The following is a 27,805-nucleotide window of genomic DNA, read 5'->3' as shown; positions in this document are numbered from 1 at the left end:
GTTTACGTACAGAGGACAACAATATACGTATACTCATCTTCCCATGGATTTAAGTACTCACCTCATGTATTTAATCAAGTGCTGAGAGCAGATTTGGAAGAATTGGTGCTTGATGGAACGTTGAGTCAATACTTTGATGACTTACTAATCTGTGCTCCCTCTCTAGAGCAGTGTCACACAGACTCCATGAAAGTGCTAAAAAGACTGGCAGAGGGAGGACATAAAGTCTCAAAGAAAAAACTGCAATACTGCCAGCCCCAGGTTGAGTAACTAGGAAGAACTATAGCTCATGGAACCAAGGCAATAGCACCAGGACAGTTGGAAGGAATCAGTAAAGCACCGTTGCCACAAACAGTAGCTTAAATGATGACCTTTTTATGGATGACTGGATTTAGCTCAGACTGGATAGAAGAATATGTAGTGAAGACAGCCCCCTTGAGATAAATAATGAAAGAAGCAGGACAGCTTAATCTCAGGGCTAAACCAGACTGGAACATTGATGCCCTGGTTGCATTTGAAATACTAAAAAAGGAAATGCAAACAGCACCAGCTCAACTCTAGCGCCAGACTACACAAAACCATTTTTGTCATATTTAGCAAGCAGGTGCGATAAGTATGCAGCAGCAGTACTTATGCAGGAAACGTATAGTGGAAGACAGAAACAGCCTATTGCATACTACAGTACTAAACTGGACCCTGTTGCCCAGGGATATCCTCCTTGTTATCAGGGAGTGGCAGCATTGCAGTATGTGTATGACAAAGCTCTTACTGCAGCATGCGTTTAAAAAAAGGAAAAACAGTAAATATATATACTGACTCAGCATTTACACACGGAGTATGCCACTTATTTGGAGCTGTGTGGAAACAAAGAGGATTTAAGAAAAGTGATGGAACTCCCATACAACATCGCGTACAAATTCTAAAATTAATGATGGCATTGATGTATCCTAAAAGACTAGCGATAATTAAATGCCAAGCACATAAAAAAGGAAATTACTTTGTTGTTAAAGGAAACTGCTGATGAGGCGGCAAAAAAGGCATCTAAATGCACCATTCCAATTTTAACAGCCCCAATGGTTATCCTTGAACCCATACCTCAGCCAGATGATATCATTAGGATGCAGGAATGAGCCGGACCTTATGAGAAATCCATGTGGCACCAAAGGGGGCAACCAAAGATGACAGGGGATGTTGGAGATCTCATGAAGGGACCATAGTGGCACCTACTACATTACTTAATTTGGTTATTGCTGATGCACATGGTTTGGACCATTGCGCTAGGGGGTGCAAAGTGATAAGAAAGATTAAAAGACAAGGCTACTGGTCACCATACCTACAGGCAATGGTGGATGAGGCATTAGAAAAATGTGAGATATGTGCTCAAAACAATGTATGAAAAAGGATAACCACACCCATAGACCACATACCGGTCCCAGAAGGACCATTCCGACACCTAGTTATGGACTATGTGGATATGATAAAACCAGTAAATGGCAAGAGATACATGCTGGTTATCATAGACAGATTCAGCAGATGGGTAGAAGCAGTACCCTCAGCAGATCAGGGATCGGGAACAGTGATAAAATTCTTAACCAGAGAAGTAATACCTAGGTTTGGAATACCAACAGAAATGAGTTCAGACAATGGATCAGCATTTATTCAAAAGACAGTAAAACAGGTAATACAGCAGCTAAGGATTAAACAAAGACTAGGATGCGTTTATCATCCCCAGTCACAAGGAATGGTAGAAAGAATAATTGGAACTCTTAAGGCTAAGATAAATACAATTTGTGCTTGTGCAAGGCTTAATTGGGTGGATGCACTACAGCTTGCTCTAATGAGGTACCGCATGCAAATTAACAGAAATATGCATCTAACACCGCATGAAATGCTTACGGGTCAACCCATGCCAGTGCCAGATCTAAGAGGGCCCTATAAAGGTCCCCCATTAGAACAATTAGAAATGTAGTTAAAAGCATATATGAGACAACTAACTGCCGTACACAAAGTTATCTATCTCCAGGAAAAAGGGCGAGAACCTGAACCAGGATCAGAGGTTCCCCGGCCGGTGATACCAGGAGATCGGGTCTACATCCGAGTGTTCCGGAGGAAGTGCAACGAGCCAAGGCGAGAGGGTCCCTAAGAGGTGGTCAGAGCGACACGAACAGCCATCCAGGGGGAAGGAAGCACCACGTGGTACCATCTAAACCACTGCACCAAAGCTCAGAGGGTGATCGAGCGACCATTGAGCCCAGAGGGAACGTAAGGAGAGGATGCTGATACTCCCGGCAAGAGTCCGGAGGGAACAGAAGGAGATGATGCTAATACACCAGGCATGGGCCTGGAGGAAACAGAAGGAGAAGAGGACTAAGGCGCAACCCCCAATAGTCAACAGATACACTCGCCTGAAGATCCAGAGAGTCCAGGGATGGGGAGGTGTGACATGCCTGTTGCTCCTGATGACATACCTACTCTGGCAGATACCCCTGACGGAGGCGCTGTCCAAGGGGACGGAGAAACAACGACAGGAGAATGGGAAGGAGACTTCCCTACCATCGACTTCTCTTCCCTCACATGGTCTCCCTGACAGACAGTGGAAACCAAAACAACTGAAGAGTGGTGAAATGGCCTTGACAGCAACAGCAGCAAATCTAGGAAACATGGTAACAAACCCACCTACAACCATAAAGTATGTCAAAAGTAGGGTAAGAAAACAAGTTTCTACAAAATCTCCTTTAGAAAAAAATAGGATTAGCATCCCGATTCCATCCCAGACAATAACGAAAGCAGAAGTTCGGAGAGTTAGGAGAACCAGACCTCTACCAGAAATACGACTCTGTGGATGGACCCATCATCAGACGAGGGGAGAAGCCATCTGGGACTTAAAAGGATGCAACCTAAGAATAAACAAAGGAGAAGCTAATTGGCTGATTACCACGGAAAAGCGTGACCAAAAGAAAGGTGAAGAATATATGATAGAAATAGTTAGCACTAAATGGTCTGAAGGGAATAGTGTGACTATCATCCAGATTGACCCCATCCTAGAGCCTCTGACAAGACAGAAAATTGATAAGACTGCAACAAAAACAACAGCAGTAACGGCTGCGGAAAAAACAACAGCAGTAACGGCTGCGGAAAAAACAACAGCAGTAACGGCTGCGGAAAAAACAACAGCAGTAACGGCTGCGGAAAAAATAACAGCAGTAACGGCTGCAGAAAAAACAACAGCAGTAACGGCTATGGAAAAAACAACAGCAGTAACGGCTGCGGAAAAAACAACAGCAGTAACGGCTGCGGAAAAAACAACAGCAGTAAAGGCTGCGGAAAAAACAACAGCAGTAACGGCTATGGAAAAAACAACAGCAGTAACGGCTGCGGAAAAAACAACAGCAGTAACGGCTGCAGAAAAAACAACAGCAGTAACGGCTATGGAAAAAACAACAGCAGTAAAGGCTGCGGAAAAAACAACAGCAGTAAAGGCTGCGGAAAAAACAACAGTGGTAACGACTGCAGAAAAAACAACAGCAGTAACAACTCAGCTACCGTCCATTGCCGTTACAAAAAAGCCAGAAACATCAGAATCAGTTGGGTTCCTCCAAAACATTTGGAACCTTCTAACCAATCCCAGTAGTTTAAGTCAAGAAAAGGAGACTGTAACCCCAATTGGTGATTCAATCCCAGAACTATACAAGGACACATCTTTGAAGAAAGTAGCAAAAAATGAATGGTATGAATGGGCTCAATATACAGCATAAAATATTTTGACTGACAAATTGCTTATTGTGTGCGCCCTTTCCACTGAAATAATTAGTGGTGGTACATAATCCTTATGATTATAGGGCCTGTGCTGACTTTAATAAAAACTTTTGTTATTTGAGAAGATCAGAAAGGCCTTATTGTCCAGCTGAATGTTTGTCATATTTGGGTAATCCACACTATCAAAGATATTACAACCAAACTGGCTGGGGAAAATGGTGTCAAGAATTGGATGTACGGGTGGAAGCACAGAAGTTAGAGACCCCATATAAATATTGAATAGATTATAACCAACCATTTGAATGTTTTAACAGCACAGAAGGACAGCATGAGATGGGGAAGTTTAGAGGCACATGTGAGACCACATGGCACTCTATCTACTGTCCGTATAGATTTTTAGCACAAAGCAAAGCTGAGTAATATGATGCAGATCTGCAGTGGTCATATCAACAAAATGTCTGCAGGAAAGATGAACACACTAAAATCTTTTTGAATTAAACAGCATTTCATAATTGTGCAGGAAGCAAAGTGCCTCCCGTCCCATAGTGAGTTGTGTGTTCCTGTGCCCCCCTCCTCCACAGTTGGTTCTCCTAGGGTTCTACCTTAGTCCTGGTTTATTAACGGTTCTCCCTGACGTTCCCTTGCTTCGTCTAAATGTTCCTGTTTTTACATGAAACATGTTCTAAGCGTGATGAAAGTGTGTTGTCCAATAAGAAAGAGGATCATGAGAAACATTCTGGACAGAGTGACATGCGTGTGTCTCCTAGGCGACCCTGTAACAGTGACATGCGTGTCTCCTATGTGACCCTGTAACAGTGACATGCGTGTGTCTCCTAGGCGACCCTGTAACAGTGACATGCTTGTCTCCTAGGCGACCCTGTAACAGTGACATGCGTGTCTCCCCTAGTCTCCCCCACAGCAGTAGTGTGTGACAGCTCTCCATCTTGCTGTTTTTTTATTTTTTAGATGAGCGGTTCTCTGAGGTATCTGATGTTCTGGAATTCTCCAATAAAACAAGTCCTGTGAATTTTCCAAAAAAAAAAAAAAAAATCCTCCCTCGCCCTGCAAGTGTATACTCGTTAGACGTCATGAAACGTCACCAGAAGTGTCCACTTAATTTGAGGGTTGAGGGGATAGGGTGTGTATTTTAAATGTTTGGAATGATTGCACCCAAGTTGTTATGCCACAGAGGTACTTTAGTTATAAATGGTAGTTTACGAAATCCATGAGGCATTGTGGGTAAATGGTGACTGACTGATCTACAAATAATAACGAGTTGTTATTTATGATGGTTTGTAGATCAGTCAGCCGGCTGCAATGTCAAACAAGCCCGTTTACACGTTTCCCGCTACCTCATGTGTTACATTTAAATAGGTCCCCGCAATACGCACACACAGTGGCACCGAAGATTATTTCATATATTGGCAAGATTATCAAGTGTCCACTCCAAAAGTGGAACTGCATATCCTCAAAAATGGACGGCAGGTGGGAGGAGGCGAGATCAGGCGGCCCCATTCTAGCCAATGAGAAGGCAGATACGCGTGTGAACAGCATGCACTACTCCGATATAAAGTCATTGTTATCAAAGTTGCCGAAATGCCGCATGCGTTGCCTTATATCGGTGCATTCGTAACAACCTAACCATTACTAAACGTATATTCAATCAAATAAGCTGGACGTATCAAATTAGCAATTACATGTTTTGTTATCCAAATTGCCCTCCATACTAAAGTGCCTCACTTCCTGGCCTTATTTTCGTGGACAGATTTTGGGAGGTGTAAACCCTCTTGCTTCGCCTCTTCCTCGCTGGTGACGCCTTCTTATATGCAGTCATTGGGTGGCACACATTGGCAAAAACGATTGGCATTTTCGTGTGACTGCAGTGGAGAGACATGCAAAAACAAATGTCTGGGGGGAAAGGTAACATATGTATAGTTAGCTATGTATAAGATACTAGAGCTAGATAGGGCATAGTTAGCCATACTTAGCTAGCTAGCTAAGTATGGCTAACTTCCTGCTGTTTTGTGCGGGAACTGGACTCGTTCCAGAACGTCTATAATATGTTTTGCGGGTCTTTTATTTTGAATTATTGAAGTTGTGCAGCATTTCTAAACCTCTCTGATTTCATGCCCGGCCTTTTATTGAATAATGCAGTAGAAGAATTAAACTTCCTTGACGTTTTAGCTTGCTAGCTAACAAGCTAATTTATTTTCTGCTTTGCAGTCGTTTCACTGCTTCTCTAGGCCCTTCCAGAAACAACCCTACGACCTGTCCCCATTATTTTAGATCCACGCATTGATCAACTCCCCTAAGCTAATCAAAAGGAAGACTGACTCCAAGGGAAGGGCTAGGGGTTGTTTCTGGATGGACAAGGACAAGGTCTTCTCACTCACACACAACATTCTTGACAATGACACATAGTAGTTCCACACGCTAAAGTTTGATGTTCCGTGCAATAATAGGTGCTTGATTTGTAAACAACTTAAGTCAAATTCTCTGTTTCAGGGCCCCCTCTTCCTCTCCCCTCTCTGCGCCTCATGGTCCCACCACTGCGGCTGGTCTCAGCAGCCATCTGGCAAACGGTCCAGCAGAGACACGTGATGGATTATGGGATGCTGGAGGAGTTTGTTACCATGGTCACAGAGATGGTTCCAGAGCTTTTGAACCTCAGACAGAGGGCCCAACTTATTCTGGGTCTTCGAGCACGGGTGAGAGGGGTGGAGCTAGTGCTCATCATTAAGGGGGGGAATATGAGATATGATCATAATTAGTCATGTTTATGGTCTCAAATAAGTTTCCTGACTGGTTTGCTCTGGTTTCAGCTGGTCCTGGAGTTGTGTCGCTCCAAGCCGATCGCTGACCTCCAGACCATTCAGCCACACCTAGACAGGATACAGACCCTCACACCTCTCTGGGGGACACAGGTGAGCTCTTAAGGTCAGAGGCTCAGCAAAGGTTTACATCAGCCAGTCAGTCAGTCCCACACAACTGATTTGATAATGATCATTATAACAAAAGTGTTTTCTTTCTTGCAGACTGATGATGGAGATTTATCTGAATCTAACTTTCTGGGGCTGATTCAAAGCCTTCTGAACGACCCAAATGAGATGGAACACTTCTTCCAGGTCAGTGTGGCTTTGGAATAGCTGTGTAGGTATACTACTACCCAGAAGTGCACACTCGCAATCCGTCTTATTTATAAACAATGTTGACCTTTTTTTAAGACCTCCTTTTATTCTGATTACAGCTGTATGTGTCCATGTGAGTTGCAGGTGACAAATGTTCTTATATCAGATATGATTTATTTTATACTAATTTCTTATTCTCAGGATGTTTTTCCTGTGGAATTTGGTCCCAAGTATGATGCAGCAATAGAGAAACTCATGTGCCAGTTTCTGTCAAGACTTGAGAAGCTACTTCCAGTATCAAACTTTCAACAGGTACTGAAATTAGAATAGTACCTTCATCAAATCCGTGAAGGATCACTATTCACAAAGGTTCATTCATAGAGTATATTTTGAATCACCCCTAAATCGTATCTATTTTCCTTCCGTGTCAGGCTGCGTCCCTGCTCAGCGATGTCCCCTCTGTTCTGGAGGACTGTGTTCAGTCTGTGTCTCACCCTCAGCAGCTGAAAACCCTGCTTCAGTACCACAGAGACCTCAGCCAGCTGGACAACCATGGTAGACATCTCTCACAGGACCCATGTAGATATTGGCCAATCTTCTGTAGGGGACGTTGACATTTATCCACTATTTAACCATTGTCTTTAATTTCTCGCTTCCCTTTCTAGATACTCTGTCTTCTTCCGATGGGGACTGCATTCTTTCAGCTCTCTGTCTCCCTCCAGTAGAAAGGGTGGTGATTGCAACTGAACAGACAGAGTCAGAAACACAGACATTATCCTTGAATGTCTTCATGGATACATTCACCAAAGAGTTGGAGGTGGACTCAGCAACACTGACTGAGTACACAGAGATGGAACCCGGGACAAGTATGGATGTAATAAAAAGAGAGAAGCAGTTAGAATGTGAGAAAAACAACAAACAATCTATAGAGTTTGCTGACCCTGTGGAACATGAGGACATGGAGGTTTATGACGGTAATGAAGAAGAGAATGTTCTGGGGATTGGACAAGTACAAGTTGAGACTGAAGGTATTGTTGACGAAGTGGACCCCAGGTACGGAACAGTGATGGTTATCGGGGAAGATGGGGTGGCACAGCCTTATGAAGATTCAAGCATCAGAAAGCCCAAAATAAAGACTCATAAAGACAGTGGAAGTCATGGAGAGCAAATGAAAAGCATAGACGTATCTGATAAGATCATATCCTCAATGCTTCACAAGCCTTCAGTGGAGCTACAAAGAATTGACACTACTAACCTGATATTGCCATCTAGACCAGTTAGACAAAACAGGGGGCGTAAGATGAAGACATTGCTAGCACAAGAACGGCAACAAACCAAAACAGAACTTTCAGAAGAAAATATGTTCAAAAAATGCCCAATTTGTGGGAAGACTTTCAGTCGAGGTGCAGACATGAAGCGGCACCAGAAAATCCACACAGGTGAGCGCCCATTTCAGTGTCTCCAGTGTAAGAAACGCTTCCTGTACCATTTTGATCTGAGGAGACATCGGCAAAATGTGTGTAAAGTAGTTGTGTCAGAACCTAAAGGTGAAACATCTAAGCAGCTCAAAGGCAAGTTGAATATGTGTGATAAGAGTTACAAGGACCCACAAAGCTTGGAAAAACCGAGACTAAAGTGTGACAAAGACTCCAAGAAAAGGCGGAGTAGATCTCCAGCTAGTGATGAGAAGGACACAGTCCAGAAACCTGAGGGAGGAGACACGGAGCCGTCCAGTGGTGTTCCTCTTGTGGCAACACCTGAGGACAGTGACTCATCCTGCACCAGTACTCCCCAGGACCCATCTTACGACCCATCTGGCGAACCTAGCAAGACCGAAAAACACAAACAGTCAAAAGTGTGCTGCATTTGCAAAAAACGTTTGCCGAAATCTTACAGCATGAAAGTTCACATGAGATCCCACTCAGATCTGCGCCCTCACAAATGTCCTCATTGTGGACAGACGTTCAAGAACATCTATGATATGAGGAAGCACATTGTAAAGACTGTGTGCAAGGTGCTGCGAGCTGATCCTGAAGAGGCCCAGGCCCAGGTACATGCACTCACCCACAGCCCCCTCCACTGCACTGAGTGCAGTAGGATGTTTGCAGACCCAGTAAAGCTAGACAGGCACAAGCTGTCGCACAAGCCTTTGAAATGCACCATGTGTGAAAACAGCTTCAATGGGGTCAAGCCCCTTAAGAAACACTATCTGGATGCTCATAAATTCAGCGGGCCATTCCTCTGCACCTCCTGTGATAAAAGCTACACTGATCTAGCAGCTCTCATCAGACACGAGAGGACTCACACCGGAGATCTCCCATACCAGTGCTCCCACTGTCCACGGAAGTTCAACTTATCAGCGGTTCTTGTCGAACACGAGAGAATACATACAGGAGAGAAACGATGCCTTTGCTGGGAGTGTGGAAAGGGATTTATCAGCAATGCAAAACTGAAAATGCACATGCTGTGTGTTCACAAAAAACCTGGAGATAAACACTTTTCCTGCTCCCAGTGTGATAAATCATACGCATTACAAAGGACGTTACAAGTCCATGTGGCGAGACATCATGCTGGGGTGCGTTTCCCGTGCACATACTGCGGTAAGCTGTTTCTGAACATGTCCTCATTGACAAGGCATGACCTGATTCACACTCAGGAGAGGCCTTTTAAATGCACCGAATTGGAGTGCGGCAAAAGTTTCAAATCAAAATCTGAAGTGAAGGTACACATGAGATACCATACTGGGGAGCGGCCATTCAAGTGTAAAGTCTGTGGGAAGGGTTTTACTCAAAACTGTTATCTCACTCAACACATGCGAACTCATACGGGGGAGAAGCCATATCCTTGTTCTGTCTGTGGAAGAAAATTTGATGACTCTAGGAAACGGAAAAGGCACATGATGATTCACACTGGAGAGAAGCCCCACAAATGTTTGAAATGTGAGAAAGCTTTCAGTCGAGCAGACCTGTTGAAAGCACATGACAGGAAAGAACACTGAGCAAGTTCAAGTCAATTGTTTTTGTTGCTTTGTATTTTGTTTTCTGTATAGATGTTAGTAATGAAACATTTTGTCCCTCTGTTGTGAACTTATTCTAGATCTTTTCTGAAATATTGTTGTCTTAAAAATTAAGGATCTAAGAAACATGACATGTCTGGGAATATGTATCCCTGAGATGCTTTAAGGGACAAGAGTTGGAAATAATGCAAGCTATTAACACTGATGCAATAGATTGGATGGTTGTTAGGCAATGGGTTTTTATCTATCCCCATTCAAATAAAACCATGTGTATTTTGGTGCAGACCTGTACTCGCCGCTAGAGGGAGTTGGTAGTCTTTCTCAAGCATCCATTCACACTTCACCCTGAATAAAAGTAGATGGGGCCATGCTTTTGGAACGTATATTGTTTTTGTCAGTCAAAATAAGTTGTGCTTTCTGAAATGTATGGTGAAATGTATATTTTCAGTTTTGTATGTTACATAATTGGACAAAAACATGAGGGCAGCATCTGTTTATGAACAGTGATTATCAGCAGCATCACATCACAAAGGTGGAGCTCAAAGTTCAAGATGTTCAGGGGTTTTCTAAGATAAGGCTCTAACATTTTCATACTGTCAGATAGATACTAGACTAGTCTATGTATGCTGTAGTGTAGTGCATTCTACAGTGGAAGGGGTTTTCCGCCAATCATAGCCAATAGTGTTTCAGTTTTAATAATGGTCTGGCTGATTTTAGATGGGCAATTCTGATATATTTTTGACTAATTGTTCTTTTGACCAATCAGATCAGCTCTGAAAAATATCTGATGTGATTGATAAAATAAATTGTGGGAAAAATATCAGAATTGGTCTGCCTGTCTAAATGCAGCCTATGAGACCCCTGGGCCTGTTCTCATGCATAGGGCTTAGCTTTGTTGTTTCAAGTAAAAATAAAATGTATTGAATGATTGTGAATACAAAATAGTTTTTAAATAATGCTTTCAATGGTTAATTTGTATATTTATTATATGTATTTTATGGTCTGTGATAACTCTTTAATAGGTATATTCGGAGGTAGGTTATTAAGGTTGGCTGGAGTAGACATCAATGAACGAATCATGTGCACATGTTTTCCCAGACGCTACAAAATGCACATAGCTTAGTAGGCCTGTAAAGGAAGACAAGACTATTCATACTCGATAGTACAAGTCATTCAATGGCACACTCTTAGGATGCCTACGTCATTTCAACTTATCAGCAAAGGGAAGTGTGCAGTGCAATAGTAACTGATAGAAAAGAACAGTACAGTATGTTGCCAGGGACTTGTGTAATTGCAAGGTCAAGGGTGCAGCACGTTTTGCAAACATGGAGAAGTCAGAGATAGCCAGACTAGTAAATTGTGCTAAGGAACAGAAGTTGGGTATTGGAAAAAGGCCATCAGTGCATGTTCTGCAAACAATACAGTGGATGAAGGAGCAGCATGGGGATGGTGAACGGAACAGCGGATGAAGGCGCGGCATGAGCGTTGTGAACGGATAGATGTGGTTATGGACAGCGAGGAAGAAGGAGAAGTGCAGAGGGAAGATTGTGTGTTGAGGAAGAATACAAACCATGGCTCAGAAATTTTACCTGACGAGTGATGAAAATCTCAGAGTTCGAGCCTCACCCCGATGGTCATGCAAAGGATGATCCTTGCCTTTTGGCTGACCCACATGTAGTCTCAGGCTGGGTAGAAGTAACACAAACATAGGCACAGACACGTGCATACAAACATGATAACATATGCACTATACACACACGTACACATGGATTTTGCCTTGTAGATATGTGGTAGTGGAGTAGGGGCCTGAGGGCACACAGTGTTGTGAATTCTGTAATGAATATATTGTAATGTTTTTAAAATTGTATAACTGCATTAATTTTGTCAGACCCCAGGAAGAGTGCAGCTAATGGGGATCCATAATAAATACAAAATACATTGGGTACTGTTAAATTGCTGAAGGTAGCTCAAAGTGATGATTTTCTGTGTTTCACACGCCCTGGGATAAGACCTGAGAATTGCTTTGCTCTCCGGAGCATTGAAACGAGTGATGGCTTGGGTGGTATTAAGTGTTGAGGTGGAGCAACTGAAATTGACCCGGTGGCGAGCGTGGTGAAACTGAGAAGACACTGTTCTTTTGAGTTTTGAAGCAGAGTTTTTACCTGACAAAGTCATGTTAGGATATGTCAGTAGTGCCCAGTGCGAGAGAGACAGTTTAAGGTTGCCAGGGTCAGAGTTGAACAGATGGTGTCGTATGCTGAGGCAGTGAAGAGAGTAGAGGATGATGGGTCAAAGGTGAGTAGTAGGCCTAGGCCAATACAGAGTTATACGAATTTGTGCTTCAGTGAGGTTGGCTTTTTAGCATTCATTGCCATGGTTTTCAATTGTACCGCATAAATGTAATGTAAGTCACAGAAAATAGATGTGATGGCAGCTGCAGAGAAGTACTTAGGTGTACGACAGTGGAGGATGCTGAGGGGAGGACGGCTCATAATAATGTCTAAAATAAAGTGTTATGACTGGAATGGAGTGAATGGAATGGTATCAAACACATAAAAACCATGTGTTTGATACCATTCCATTCCAGCCAATATTATGAGCTGTCCTCCCCTCAGCAGCCTCCACTGCTGTACAAGGCTTTGCTGCAGAATAGTTACATGGTGTGTTGAACGAAAGAGTCTGTTGTTATGGTGTATGATCAATTAAGGTCAAAGTAGTGGAATGGGATGGTGTTATAATTATTATTTTTTTAAATAGTGGTATATAGGCGTAGAGATAGTCCCCCTTCCTTTTTTAGCATGTAATGTAACGCGAAAGACCACACACTACCGCACAGTAGGTGGCAGCATGCCCAAACAAAATGTGCGAACGTCATGATATCAAAGAAAGAGAAGAAGAATAGACCAGTGCGCGTTTACTGACGTGGTAAACTACGTTGCTGCTGGAGGGGATATGTGTGTGGAGTGCGATGCTTAGGCATTTTCATCATACTGTGGTTGTAGCCGGTGAATAGACATCCGCTTTAGACAGCACCAGTTGATGAGGGGAAACGCATTTGGTGGATTATTATATCTCAAAGGCATGTTGCATTGTCTGCTAAATTAGTATCCCACCAATTCCAATGAAAGCCCATTGATCAGTCGGGGATTCATTGTGGCCGAATATGCTTACAGATATGATTGAGGTGGAAGAATTCGAAATCAAGGAGGATGAACCTTGGTATGACAAGCAGGACCTTGAGCATGGTAAATATGATTATATCCATATTGATTACCGAGACTGGGAAAGCGCGGGTCGACCTGTGCTGTGCGTATCAGTGGCCGGCAGCAATAAACCAGGCAGTGGCCACAATTTGACACAGCGTAAAACAAAATTATTTTCAAGCAGGCGCTGAAACAATGAGCGCCTGGTGCACCGCCACTTTCATATGGCAGGTGTCATGTCACTAGCAAATGTAGTAGCCTACATGCTACGAGACACATTTGGTAGCCTACTGCGGCAGAACACACTGTCGGGCTTCGGACGAATATTTCAAGGTAGTCTCAGGCAGAATTTCCATCACCCCCGAGGCTATCATTCCATTGCCATGGATTTAGTAACCAACATTTGAAAAAAATAATCCTTTGTCTTAGATTTTCTACACATTTTAAAATGTTCATCTCTGCATATTAAGGTTTTATTCCACGAAATTGCATTGCTCAATATCTATCTTTGGCTATCTATTGATGAATGCTAGAATAGAAATAAGGAAACGGGAAATGGCTCTAGAAACATCTATTCATTTTTCATGCTCATAAACTCACCCCATCACAAATCCTGTACATGAGACATTCTCACAACGCATGAATTAGGCCAGAGTGATGAAGGTAGATACATATATATATAAATAGCTCTTACCTTTCTGATTGTAAATGCCCTGACTTGGGTCAAATAGCCTACATATCTCCAATATATTTGAGGTTTGTTTGATTTATCCCTTTTTGGGATTATATTCCATCAGTTCCATTGTAGGCAATTGTTGGCAAACTACTGTAAATCATGGGCAGCACAAGTAGCGTGTATTTGACACACCAACCCAGGTAGGATGTCTGCAAGATAGATGCATGTACCTGACCTTGAGCATTGAGGCACAGACACAGCCATAGATGCACACTGCACTCTGCAACCTCTTGTCGCACTAATGGACGTGTCTTTGCCCAAGCTATTATTTTGTTGGTGACACACAGTGATCATTTATCGATCCTATTCTCTGATCTCTCTTTCCTCCCATGTAGACCTGCACCTAGCTGCTGAGCTGGGGAAGACCCTACTGGACAGGAACAGAGAGCTGGAGCAGGGGCTGCAACAGATGTACTCCACCAATCAGGAACAGCTACAGGAGATAGAGGTAAGGGATTAACCAATCAGGTTGTAGCTACAAGGGTAGAGGTAACTGGGCTTGACCAATCAGGAGTCAGCAGAGACACAGTCCCAAACTATAGCTATAGGCATTTCCCGTAGTGTGTGCAAGTTTGTTTTCCATCCCAGCACAAGCACACATTATCCAAGTAATCGAGCACTAGTTGACACACCTGAGGCCTGTCCGTTAGGCTACAATCTGTTCCTGTTGAAAACAAGAGATGTTGAAAACAAAAGGATCTCTCCTCAGATTTATGCTCCTTTAATTCCTTAATCAAATCAGTGTTCCATATTGCCAAAAGACAGGCTACCATTAACTCCCTTTGAAGCTGAAATTAGAGGGTTGGACCCTGATGGACTGATTACTTCATCTCTCGGTTGCACCTGTTGTTTACCATGGGTCCATGTAGGGTAGGACCCTAGAAACACAAAGGTAACAGAATATAATGGCTATTTTATAATGCAGACTTCATCTGAAATGGTTTTGTCAAGACAAGGCTACAAAATCTATATTCCAATCCTTGTCTTTCTTTTTCTATACTATAAATCCCCAGGTAATAAGTTTACAAAACCATTATCAAACGGTAGTGCACCGATTGGGATCTCTTCCTCCTTTGAAAACAACATACCTCAATGCTTTTCACCTTGTTTAGGGAAGTTTCAGGTGCTTCTACACCTGCATTGCTAGCTGTTTGGGGTTTAGGCTGGGTTTCTGTGCAGCACTTTGATATATCAGCTGATGTAAGAAGGGCTATATAAATACATTTGATTTGATTTGACTAGGAAAGCTAGACTGCCCATATCAGTTGTCCTCTTTATTTTTTTCGGACATACCTTTGAACCAACATTGCCGCCATTGTATTGTTGTGACTCAAAATAACTTTAGAATAAATAGCCTCTCCATGCTAGAGAATCTATTAAGCCAATTATTGAGTTTGTATTTAAATATCACATTCAGTCTTGGTGTTTTCTTCTCTTGTATCAATACTAAATCTATATTGTATGGTCAGCAACCGCCACTCATTTCCAGATGAGCTCTGGATTTAATTTCCCTGAACAGGGTCAGCTCTGGTTGTGCGACTCCTAAATCCTTCCCCGTCTCTGAAACTGCTGACTGACAGAATTCATCTCTCTAAAGGTGCCATCCATTTCATGACCTGACTGCATGTAGAAACGGTATAGGAGAAAGCTGATACTGTGAATTATGTTACCTTTCCTATAATGTTATGTTACACTATAGATCATCGCCACAATTCTTCATGATATTAACATGCAGAATTCAAAATACTAAGTTATCTAAGTGAAATGCGTTGCAAGATCATTTATAGCTCCTATCTACTGTAGCAGTATTTGTTTTATTGCCAGGATTTATGTTTTTAGTAGGTGTTTTGTGGCTGATCTTACTTAATGAGCTGACTAAAGGTTCACAGCGTTCTCCATAGATATTGAACTGTTATTATCTATGACTTTCTCCCTGTTTTACCCTGATAAGATAAACTGTTCTCAAAGGAAAAGAGAGAGAGAGATGTATAGGGAGAAGCAGAGAAATGATGTGTGAGGAGAGATAGTGTTATGTTTACCCAGCACCATTGTTAGTGTATTTAGCTCTTCAGTCTGAATCAACCTGTGATAACGAGAAGAGCCTGACCTTTACCTTGTGTTGGTGCCTTTCTACATTCCTCAGGAGTCAGCCTCTCGCCAGAAGTGTTACGCTCTTACAGACACTCATTCAGACCACTCAAATGCTATTACAGACATGCTGCTATCAAAGCAATAATAGTCGCTCAGCCAGGAGGTAGTTGTCATTGATTCTGCCAAGTTTGATTGATCTCATTCATGGCTGAACAAGCAACCAAATTAAATAATGTGTATGCCTTGTATGTAGTGGCTTAACCAATCGTATTGACTTGAACAAGTACAATGGTGTAATCTCAATGGTAGAAAAAGTACTCACTTGTCATACTTGAGTTAAACTAAATATGCCTTAATAGAAAATGACTAAAGTGAAATTCACCCAGTAAAATACTACTTGACTAAAAGTCTAAAAGTATCTACACTGAACAAACTGTAAACGCAACATGTAAAGTGTTGGTCCCATGTTGCATGAGCTGAAATAAAAATGTGTCAAATGTTCCATACGCACAAAAACAATTATTTCTCAAATTCTGTGCACAAATTTGTTTAAATCCCTGTTAGTGAGCATTTCTCCTTTGACAAGATAATCCATCCACCTGACAGGTGTGGCATATTAAACAGCATGATCATTACACATGTGCACCTTGTGCTGGGTACAATAAAAGGCCACTCTAAAATGTGCAGTTTTGTCACACAACACAATGCCACAGATGTCTCAAGTTTTGAGTGAGTGTGCAATTGGCATGCTGACTGCAGGAATGTCCACCAGAGCTGTTGTCAAAGTATTTAATGTTAAGTTCTCTACCATAAGCCGCCCCAAACGTTGTTTTAGAGAATTTGGTAGTATATCCAACCGGCCTTTCAACCGCAGACCACGTGTATGGTGCTGTGTGGGCGAGCGGTTTGCTGATGTCAACGTTGTGAACAGAGTGCCCCATGGTGGCGGTGGGGTTAAGGTATGGGCAGGCATAATCTACGGACAATGAACACCATTGCATTTTATCGATGTCAATTTGAATGCACAGAGATACAGTGACGAGATCGTGAGGCCCATTGTCGTGCCATTCATCCGCCGCCATCACCTGCACAGTCCCATGCAAGCAGCATACCGCCATGCATCTCACTGCTGGCTTGCGTCTGAAGCTAAGCAGGGTTGGTCCCTGGATGGGAGATCAGATGCTCTCTATGATCTTTCATACCATCATGTCACCTAATCATCCCAGCTTACAATTGGCTGATTCACCCCCCTTCATCTCCCCTGTAACTTTTCCCCAGGTTGTTGCTGTAAATGAGAATGTGTTCTCAGTCAACTTACCTGGTAAAAAAAATGGTGCAAGGATCTGTACACAATTCCTGGAGCTGAACATGTCCCAGTTCTTCCATGGCCTGCATACTCACCAGAAATGTCACCCATGTCACCCTCTGGATCTATGTGTACACTAATATTCAGCAACTTCTCACAGCCATTGAAGAGGAGAGGGACAACAGGCCACAGTAACAGCCTGATAAACTCTATGCAAAGGAGATGTGTGGCGCTGCATGAGGAAAATGGTGGTAACACCAGATAGTGACTGGTTTTCTGATCCACACCCCTACTTTTTTTTTAAGGTATCAGTGACCAACAAATACATATCTGTATACCCAGTCATGTGAAATCCATAGATTAGGCCCTAATACATTTTTTTCAATTGACTGATTTCATTAAATGAACTTTAACTCAGTAAAATCTTTGAAATTGTTTCATGTTGCATTTTATATTTTTGTTCAGTATAGTTAAAAATGTACGGTGGTGTAAAAAGTACTAAATTGTCATAATTGAGTAAAATCAAATGCTATACATGAAGTTCCTTATATTAAAGCCAACAAGACGGCACTTTTTGTTTACGGACAGCCAAGGGCATACCAGCATATGTATAGAAGTAAAAAGTACAGATTTTCTTTAGGAAAGTAGTGGAGTATAAATTGTCAAAAATTGAAATAGTAAAGTACAGACACTCCCAAAAATGACTACATAGTACTTTAAAGTATTTTTACTTAAGTACTTTACACCAATGTGTAATCTGGATTCAAAGTAGAAATGAATTGTGAATTTGAAGGTGGCCGGTTATGTGATGATACTGAGTCCTGGTTCTCTCCTCCATCCCCCTCCCTCCAGTACCTGACTAAGCAGGTGGACCTCCTGAGACAGGTGAATGATCAGCATGCTAAGGTGTACGAGCAGCTAGATCAGTCCTCCAGAGAGCAGGAGCAGAGCAACACCCGCCTGGTACAGGACAACAGGACCGCCCAGCACAAGATCCAGGGGTGGGTTGAAACCTGAGGCTGCCTCCCAATTCTTCACCCTTCTCGCACATTTTCTCAAATTAATGTAACAGTAGTGGAAACTCCCTCCAGCCAATGCTTATATCAATCCTACGCATCTAAATCAATGACGGGGTGGAGAATCGGGACACAGCCCGAGTCTTTCTGCAGAGAATACAGATGGAATGGTGAACGACTTGAGTTGGTGAGATGAGAGCTAAATGTGTGAGGGCAAAAGCAACTTGATTAGTCAGTCTCTCTCCAGGCTCACAGAGATGATCGAGGTTCTGCAGACCCAGGTGGAGGATCTGCAATGTCAGGTAGAGGATCTGAAGACAGCCCCTGCTAATCCCCATAGGAAACCCCTTGCAGAATCATGGAGGCCCTACGGGGTGCAGAGTGTGTCCTGCCTGAATGAGTTGCAAAGCACACACAGGTGAGATCACAACACTCATACATGAAATACACACACTCTGCGTTCCCGTTCCTTGAGCTTGTGTGGCCTACCACTTCTAGACGTATCCACTTCACAATAACAGCACTTACAGCTGACTGGGGCAGCTCTAGCAGGGCAGAAATTTGACAAACTGACTTGTTGGAAAGGTGGCATCCTATGACTGTGCCATGTTGAAAGTCACTGAGCTCTTCAGTACGGGCCATTCTACTGCCAATGTTTGTCTATGGAGATTATGGAGATTGCATGGCTGTGTGCTTGATTTTATACACCTGTCAGCAACGGGTGTGGCTGAAATAGCTGAATCTAGTCATTTGAAGGGGTGTCCACATACTGTAGTGTATATACAATTGAAGTCAGAAGTTTACATACACTTAGGTTGGAGTCATTAAAACTAGTTTTTCAACCACTCCACACATTTCTTGTTAACAAACTATAGTTTTGGCAAGTCAGTTAGAACGTCTACTTTGTGCATGACACAAGTCAATTTTTCCAACAATTGTTTACAGACAGATTATTTCACTTATAATTCACTGCATCACAATTCCAGTGGGTCAGAAGTTTACATACACTAAGTTGACTGTGCCTTTAAACAGCTTGGAAAATTCCAGAAAATGATGTCATGGCTTTAGAAGCTTCTGATAGGCTAATTGACATAATTTTGAGTCTGTTGGAGGTGTACCTGTGGATGTATTTCAAGGCCTACCTTCAAACGCAGTGCCTCTTTGCTTGACATCATGGGAAAATCAAAAAGAAATCAGCCAAGACCTCAGAAAATAAATTGTAGACTTCCACAAGTCTAGTTCATCCTTGGGAGCAATTTCCAAATGCCTGAAGGTACCACGTTCATCTGTACAAACAATAGTACGCAAGTATAAACTCCATGGGACCACTCAGCCGTCATACTGCTCAGGAAGGAGACGCGTTCTGTCTCCTAGAGATGAACGTACTTTGGTGCGAAAAGTGCAAATCAATCCCAGAACAACAGCAAAGGACCTGGTGAAGATGCTGGAGGAAACGGGTACAAAGTATCTATACCACAGTAAAACGAGTCCTATATCGACATAACCTGAAAGGCCGCTCAGCAAGGAAGAAGCCACTGCTCCAAAACCGCCATAAAAAAGACAGACTACGGTTTGCAACTGCACATGGGGACAAAGATCATACTTTTTGGAGAAATGTCCTCTGGTCTGATGAAACAAAAATAGAACTGTTTGGCCAAAATGACCATCGTTATGTTTGGAGGAAAAAGGGGGATGCTTGCAAGCCGAAGAAAACCATCCCAACCATGAAGCATGGGGGTGGCAGCATCATGTTGTGGGGGTGCTTTGCTGCAGGAGGGACTGGTCACTTCACAAAATAGATGATAACATGAGGAAGGAAAATTTTGTGGATATATTGAAGCAACATCTCAAGACATCAATCAGGAAGTTAAAGCTTGGACGCAAATGGGTCTTCCAAATGGACAATGACCCCAAGCATACTTCCAAAGTTGTGGCAAAATGGCTAAAGGACCTGAATGTATTAACATTTAATATATTTACAGCTGAATAGCTTGTGCATTAATAATTGTTTTTAAGCTGCAGGTAGAAAGTGTTTTGTGATAAGACGTAGCCCCACTGAAGTTGCCATTAGTTTGTTCTATTCTAGATGGCCTAAGGCCCTAAGCCCCACTTTAGATTGCGTTCATTCAATACCACTATGTTTCAACAAGTCCCTCTTGGCCCTGCCCTAGCATTGCGGTTTGTCTCGCTCTCGCTCTCTTGCCGTACACTGCAGCTGTTGAAGGGGACTAGTGCTGCTGCTAGTACTCTAGCCCTATTCCTGTCCTCTGATGCCATAGCAGTTCAGACTGTGTTATTGAGTTAGGGATGGGCTCCTCTCCTTTAATCCAGGCCTAAACTCATAGGTCACTGATAAACACACATGCCAAGCAGATTATAGTACTCTCTCCCTACTGACCTCACTGGTCACAGTTGTCACCCACAGGATTTGATTTTGATTTGATTTAAGGTAATTTTCCACCCGTAAGGCCACTCATCTCTGCCTTCACTAAAGATCACTCCCTGATTAGTCTTATTGGCAGCTTATCAGTGACTTTATTACACTAATTAGGTGTAAGTGCTGGTCTGGACTGGAACAAAAGCTGTTTACCATCCTTTTTAAAGTTTGATTGGTTGGATTCTCTGACCCCTCTAAGGTACTCGAGTGTCGACTCTGGAGACCATTCGGATGACCTCTGGTCTCCCTCTGACGTCTCGTGGCAGGAGGAGGAGCAGGAGTCGCTACGGCGATCGCTCCGCTCCCTACAGACCCAGTTGGCCAATGAACGTGCTCGGAGGGAGGGGGCAGAGCGAGATGCAGACCACCTAGCCAATGAGAATGTTGCACTGGAGCAACGCCTGGGAATGATGGAGGGGTGCCAGGTGAGGAAGAGAAGCAACACACAGAATAGTTTGAAGCAGATGCGTGCTTCAAATTCAAATAGTATGTAGGGAAATGGTAAAGTCAAGAGTTCCATGTGACATTACTGAATCGTGTCTCTCTTTCTCTCTTCCGCCTTCTCTCTCTATCTCTCCTCTCTCTCTTTGTCCAGGCCAGACTAGTGGAGCTGGAGTGTGAAGCTGAGGAGCTTCGTCAGCTGTGGAGAGCCGACTACGGCAACAAAGCTTTGAGGTCAAGGGTCAGCCTGGGCATGCTGCCCAATGCCCTCTTCTTCCCCCTGAACCAGGAAAGGGGGATGGGGGAGGATGGAGAGAGTGAGGGAGAACTGATGGAGGTCAGCTACCATTCCAAGGTGAAAGGTTGTGATGTCCTAAAGCACTGCAACAGCGAGAAGCAGCTTAGGTCGCTGCGGGGTGAGGGGTCAGACGTATACGAGAGTCATGATCACGAGCGCTCGTGCGTCCGCCATTCGGAGGTGGTGAAGCAGCGTGGGATCTCCCTTCTCAACGAGGTTGACGCTCAGTACAGCGCCCTGCAGGTCAAATATGACGCGCTGCTGCGGCGCTGCCACCAGGGGGAGCCGGACCCAAGCCAACAGCACAGCCAAAAGGACGTCCAAAAGCCCAGTGGAGCCCCCTTGGTCCGCCCACGAAGCCCAGCCTCCCTCCGCCAGGGCCAGGAGGATGAACTTCACCAGCCTGAGTACAAGGCACTATTCAAGGAGATCTTTACCTGCATCCAGAAAACCAAAGAGGATCTGAGTGAGAACAGGGGAAAGTCTTGGCAGCTGGAGTAGCATTACTTTTGCAAATAAATGTAGAAAAATGGGTTTGTGTTGAACAAGCTATTTCTTTTCCCAATTGGAGCTGGGACGTACTGTATGTGCAAGCAAAGCACCATACTCAAACAATTTGAAAGAATTGTTTAAAAGTTTGCCTGGGAACTGACGTGTTAAATCTGGTAGAAGTGAAGATGAATTGATAACCTTCTCAAAGGGCTCATCGTTATCTATGGACGTTGGCACAGCTAAAGAAAGGCAAGATACACCAGCTCTTATGCATGGAAACAACAGTGCCTAACGTTCAGTCTATTGTACATAATTCTGCCTCAATCTCCCAGGTATACCTGAGCCAGTTGCTTAGCATCTAAGGGCAACTTTACTGTACACTGAGAAACCAAGGACCTCTGGAAACTATTTCTGTGGACTAGCTCTTTTCAATGGTACCTCTATGCACTGTTAAATCAAAAGTTGCATATCCTTTTAAAGTGAATTGTCTGAGCCTGATGGTCAAAACGGGAACTTGTTACCATCTTTGTGTGCCTAGAAATGCCACTGCTTCCTACTCTTGGTAATGAGTTACCTTGCAAGGCGAGGTGTGAAGGCAATCTGTGAATTTTAAAAAGGGAGAGCTTGTTATCGCTTTTGTTCAATGCAGCTATACAATAATCATCAATGCATCTTCAACTACAGCTATGAAATGTTTGGCCTAGATCTTTGTCATTATTAAAAGTTTCTGAATATTTTACCAGAAAAAACACCTGATGGTTTGTGGTGCTCATGTCAGGTCCATGATGCACTATAATTTCCGGAACTCTATCTTTCACAATTGTACTGTATGTCTTCAAAGTGTTTTGCCTGATCCTGAAGTTTAAAAACGAAAGTAATTGGGAACGAAGAATGAGTTGTTAATGAATAATGTAGTAGCTAGTGATAATCTACTGAGGCTATACCAAAACTCAGCTATATACTGTACGGTGCTATGATATTGATGTGCTTTACGAATACAATGACCGACAATGTAGACATTTCATAAGTGCTGTTCTGACTTTGTCAGAAACTGTCTGGTTAATCTTTTTTTTTTTTTTACTCATGCTATCCTAATTGTTCATGATAGCCACATCCTTAGTTGACATCACTGTAAAATCACATTGTATTGAGATGCACTTAAGACTTGCACAGGGATCGTTGTTCTTTTCTGACACTATGTAGCTTGCCACTGTATTGTATAACAAGTGCTATTAGTAGTTCCTGTTCATTGTATTAGATACCAAAATATTAAATGTATGTGTCATCTTTGATAAATGCAAACTCTGAGAGGATTCTGTGTTTCCATCCGTCAGTTATTACATGCCTAGTCATGTGGTTTGTCAAGGTGCTATCATCATCCATGCAATTTGAGCAAACCAGTTTATACACAGAGGGACATCACACTGGTATCACAAGACAGTGAAACCACTCTCACTTCGCAGAAGGGACAGGATGGAGGGCAGAGTACGGTGGGACTCTGTAAGTTGCTGTTTTGTACTGTATGCATGTGTATCATCCTGTGTGGCTCAGTTGGTAGAGCATGGTGCTTGCAACACCAGGGTTGTGGGGTTGATTCTCATGGGGAACCAGTACGAACATGTAACTTGCTCTGGGTAAGAGTGCTGCTAAATTACATTTATTTGTATTTAATAGTCTACATAGTAACAGATTCACTTGCCTTGTTTGGCATTTTACAAAATGGTTTAGTTGGAAGGAAGTAAAAAGTCTGGTGTATTGGAAATGAGGAGTAAGACAAATTCTGAGGGTTAGTATAATCTTTAGTTCCAGGCAATCTGTGCTCAAAATCAGTTTGTTGCAAATGCCAATAAGAATTGTATATTATGATTGTACCTGTACATAATTAGGCTATCTCTTTTGAAAGGAGAAAAGTTTGGTAAAATAGATAGATATAATTCAATGTATTTCCTGATGAAGTTTTATTTTATACATACTAAACACACGTAGCACTAACTGAAATGTAGACAAACCTTTTGCTGAACCTTACAGTATATGAATAGATTTGGTTTCTCGGTAAGAAATCAAACGGCATGAAGATAGCGGTGATGAGGACATATGGTGCTATGTTATAGATTTAAAAAGCTAAGAAACAAATAGACACGTTAATAATATCACTGACCTATTTTTTTTTAACAAATATGATTTCAAGATTTTCTGGGGGATAACTTTTTTTAAACTTTGTCTTCCATTGTTCCACTTCAAGACAAAACTGCATGTGTTCACTGTACACGGATGGGTTTCTGAAAGCCTTTATATCCGCCTCCAAAATCAGTCTCTCTGGGGAGAGAAGGGGACCACTGACTCTAAAAATTAGTCTCTGGGGAGAGTGAGAAGAGGACCACTGTCTCTCTGAGGAATGAATCAGGAGAGACCAGATTCACTTGTACCCAGCTGTGTGTCCATGAAGAATGACCAGTCTATGATACTGCCAATATAATTCAAGCATGGAGCCTTCTATGATAAACAAGTTTAAGACATTTGCATTCTTGGACATTGGCATTTTCTTAATGACTTTTCTTGGTAGAAACACCAATTCCCTGTAAATATTCATTTTCTGCTTAACCCTTTAGACTTGTGGGAATTGGCCTATATGAATAGGGCCAAATGTAAATGTTTCTAACAGAAGAAATATGAGAATTTTAAGCATAACCATTGTAACGATTGAAAAGGAACATTGGAGATAATTTCCCCATAATCAGACCAAACGTGGGGACACAACAGTTCACCTGACACAAGACTGAATCCAAACATTTTCATTTTACATTACTGTACTTTTGGCAGCATTTGTCGATAACTAAATCTAAAAATACTCTAGATACAATCAGTAGCATAACAATATTCATGAAAAATGTGGGGTAGGTGCAAAATAAGACAAATAAAAAGGCTGGGTTTAAGTGAGAGGTCTAGTTGGTGTCTTCAAGTGGCCACACACCTCTCCAAAGTGTGCACAGTTCCTAAGTCATTTCAATGGAGTTTTATGACTCGAGAAAAGAGCCTTCAACTATAAGGTGCTTTTTTGAGCTCACCGAGCTTTTCCATTAAATAACTGAAGCAAGTACACTTGTAGTTTTTGTTTGGAACACAGCCCTGCATCCCCACCATCACATATGGTGGTTTTTCTTTATTTTTACTATTTTCTGCATTGTAGAATAATAGTGAAGACATCAAAACTATTAAATAACACATGGAATCATGTAGTAACCAAACACGAGCAATGGACATTAGACCGGTGGAAATCTGTCCTTTGGTCTGATGAGTCCAAATTTGAGATTTTTGGTTCCAACCGCTGTGTCTGTGAGACGCAGAGTAGGTGAACGGATGATCTCTGCATGTGCGGAAGGAGAGTGACGGAGTGCTGCATCAGATGACCTGGCCTCCACAATTACCTGACATCAACCCAATTGAGATGGTTTGGGATAAGTTGGACCACAGAGTGAAGGAAAAGCAGCCAACAAGTGCTCAGTATATGTGGGAATTCCTTCAAGACTGTTGGAAAAGCATTGCAGGTGATGCTGGTTGAGATAATACCAAGAGTGTGCAAAGCTGTCATCAAAGCAAAGGGTAGCTACTTTGAAGAATCAAAAATCTAAAATATATTTTGATTTGTTTAACTCTTTTTTTGGTTAGTACATGATTCCATATGTGTTATTTCATAGTTTTGATGTCTTCACCATTATTCTACAATGTAGAACATAGGAAACATAAGGAAAAACCCTTGAATGAGTAGGTGTGTCCAAACGTTTGACTAGTACTGTACAAACACACATTTTAAAAGTAATATAGGATTGGATGAATCATTACAATATTTGTAAAACATAAATAGTGGTTGCAGTCTGGCATTTAATCTATTCTTTGTTTGTCAAAATAATATGGACTATAATGCAGGCTCAAACGCAGATGTACCAAATGTAAGTCCTGCCTACTATGGAGTCCAGGACTAAATTCAATTATGATATGTATAAAACCAACATATTATTTACATGAGAATATATTGTTAAAAAAAAAAAAAAAAATAGAAAACCTTTTAAGATTCATAGTTGAAATTTAGTGCAGTGGCATGATTGTTTGCGCTCACACTGGACACTAACACAGCACACAGACGCTCTCTTTCTGAAGACAACAAAAAGGTGACAGAGGTGAGAGAAGCAGCCCTGACCACCAAGAAAGATTTGAGCATTTGAAACAAATGCCGTGTAGAGAGGGTCTGTCAGGGATTTGTTACTGGGAGGCAGAGCGGGTTGGTATAGCTATGACATACAGTTGAAGTCGGAAGTTTACATACACCTTAGCCAAATACATTTAAACTCCGTTTTTTACAATTCCTGGCATTTAATCCTAGTAAAAATTCCCTGTCTTAGGTCAGTTAGTATCACCACTTTATTTTAAGAACGTGAAATGTCAGAATAATAGTAGAATGATTTATTTCAGCTTTTATTTCTTTCATCACATTTCCAGTGGGTCAGAAGTTTACATACACTCAATTAGTATTTGGTAGCATTGCCTTTAAATTGTTTAACTTGGGTCAAACATTTCAAGTAGCCTTCCACAAGCTTCCTACAATAAGTTGGGTCAATTCTGTCCCATTCCTCCTGACAGAGCTGGTGTAACTGAGTTAGGTTTGTAGGCCTCCTTGCTCGCACACGCTTTTTCAGTTCTGCCCACAAACTTTCTATAGGACTGAGGTCAGGGCTTTGTGATGGCCACTCCAATACCTTGACTTTGTTGTCCTTTAGCCATTTTGCCACAACTTTGGAAGCATGCTTGGGGTCATTGTCCATTTGGAAGACTCATTTGCGACCAAGCTTTAACTTCCCGACTGATTGATGTCTTGAGATGTTGCTTCAATATATCCACATAATTTTCCGTCCTCGTGATGCAATCTATTTTGTGAAGTGACCAGTCCCTCCTGCAGCAAAGCACCCCCACAACATGATGCTGCCACCCGTGCTTCATGGTTGGGATGGTGTTCTTCAGCTTGCAAGCCTCCCCCTTTTTCCTCCAAACATAACGATGGTCATTATGACCAAACATTTATATTTTTGTTTCATCAGACCAGAGGACATTTCTCCAAAAAGTACGATCTTTGTCCCCAAGTGCAGTTGCAAAACGTAGTCTGGCTTTTTAATGGCGGTTTTGGAGCAGTGGCTTCTTCCTTGCTGAGTGGCCTTTCAGGTTATGTCGATATAGGACTCGTTTTACTGTGGTATAGATTATTTTGTACCTGTTTCCTACAGCATCTTCACAATGTCCTTTGCTGTTGTTCTGGGATTGATTTGCACTTTTCGCACCAAAGTACGTTCATCTCTAGGAGACAGAACGCGTCTCCTTCCTGTGTGGTGTGACGGCTGAGTGGTCCCATGGTGGTTATACTTGCGTACTATTGTTTGTACAGATGAACGTGGTACCTTCAGGCATTTGGAAAATGCTCCCAAGGATGAACCAGACTTGTGGAGGTCTACAATTTATTTTCTGAGGTCTTGGCTGATTTCTTTTGATTTTCCCATGATGTCAAGCAAAGAGGCACTGAGTTTGAAGGTAGGCCTTGAAATACATCCACAGGTACACCTCCAATTGTCTCAAATGATGTCAATTAGTCTATCAGAAGCTTCTAAAGCCCTGACATCATTTTCTGGAATTTTCCAAGCTGTTTAAAGGTACAGTCAACTTAGTGTATGTAAACTTCTGACCCACTGGAATTGTGATACAGTGAATTATAAGTGAAATAACCTGCCTGTAAACAACTGTTGGAAAAATTACTTGTGTCATGCACAAAGTAGATGTCCTAACTGACTTGCCAAAACTATAGTTTCTTAACAAGAAATTTGTGGAGTGGTTGAAAAACTAGT

The 27,805-nt window shown here is 42.3% G+C and overlaps 2 protein-coding genes across 2 annotated transcripts; both read left to right on the top strand.

The window, feature by feature from the left end:
- The first annotated feature begins 5,532 nt into the window (after positions 1 to 5,532).
- On the top strand, positions 5,533 to 11,843 carry LOC129828993 (zinc finger protein 135-like). The gene is made up of 7 exons (XM_055890371.1): positions 5,533 to 5,676; positions 6,262 to 6,464; positions 6,579 to 6,680; positions 6,792 to 6,881; positions 7,086 to 7,196; positions 7,316 to 7,439; positions 7,550 to 11,843. Exons 1-7 carry the CDS (start codon positions 5,649 to 5,651, stop codon positions 9,880 to 9,882), a joined length of 2,991 nt encoding a protein of 996 aa, XP_055746346.1. The 5' UTR covers positions 5,533 to 5,648; the 3' UTR covers positions 9,883 to 11,843.
- Positions 11,844 to 12,803: 960 nt separating this feature from the next.
- LOC129828992 (cerebellar degeneration-related protein 2-like) lies at positions 12,804 to 23,233 on the top strand. The gene is made up of 6 exons (XM_055890370.1): positions 12,804 to 13,145; positions 14,175 to 14,287; positions 18,089 to 18,237; positions 18,500 to 18,670; positions 20,889 to 21,114; positions 21,285 to 23,233. The coding sequence occupies exons 1-6, from the start codon at positions 13,064 to 13,066 to the stop codon at positions 21,927 to 21,929; spliced, it is 1,386 nt and encodes a 461-aa protein (XP_055746345.1). The 5' UTR covers positions 12,804 to 13,063; the 3' UTR covers positions 21,930 to 23,233.
- Positions 23,234 to 27,805: the final 4,572 nt, after the last annotated feature.

This window comes from Salvelinus fontinalis, chromosome 30 (assembly GCF_029448725.1).
Source record: "Salvelinus fontinalis isolate EN_2023a chromosome 30, ASM2944872v1, whole genome shotgun sequence".
NCBI lineage: Eukaryota > Metazoa > Chordata > Actinopteri > Salmoniformes > Salmonidae > Salvelinus > Salvelinus fontinalis.
Note: the sequence above shows the minus strand (reverse complement) of the source record. Positions and strands in the feature narration are given on the sequence as shown.

Bases quoted from the DNA above. Each gene is read 5' to 3' on its own strand.
- LOC129828992 (XM_055890370.1), top strand. From the start codon at position 13,064: ATGCTTACAGATATGATTGAGGTGGAAGAATTCGAAATCAAGGAGGAT. The intron at 13,146-14,174 runs GTAAATATGATT...CCTCCCATGTAG, and splicing joins CAAGCAGGACCTTGAGCATG to ACCTGCACCTAGCTGCTGAG. The intron at 18,238-18,499 runs GTGGGTTGAAAC...GTCTCTCTCCAG, and splicing joins GCCCAGCACAAGATCCAGGG to GCTCACAGAGATGATCGAGG.
- LOC129828993 (XM_055890371.1), top strand. From the start codon at position 5,649: ATGCAAAAACAAATGTCTGGGGGGAAAG. The intron at 6,465-6,578 runs GTGAGAGGGGTG...CTCTGGTTTCAG, and splicing joins TTCTGGGTCTTCGAGCACGG to CTGGTCCTGGAGTTGTGTCG. The intron at 6,882-7,085 runs GTCAGTGTGGCT...TCTTATTCTCAG, and splicing joins AGATGGAACACTTCTTCCAG to GATGTTTTTCCTGTGGAATT.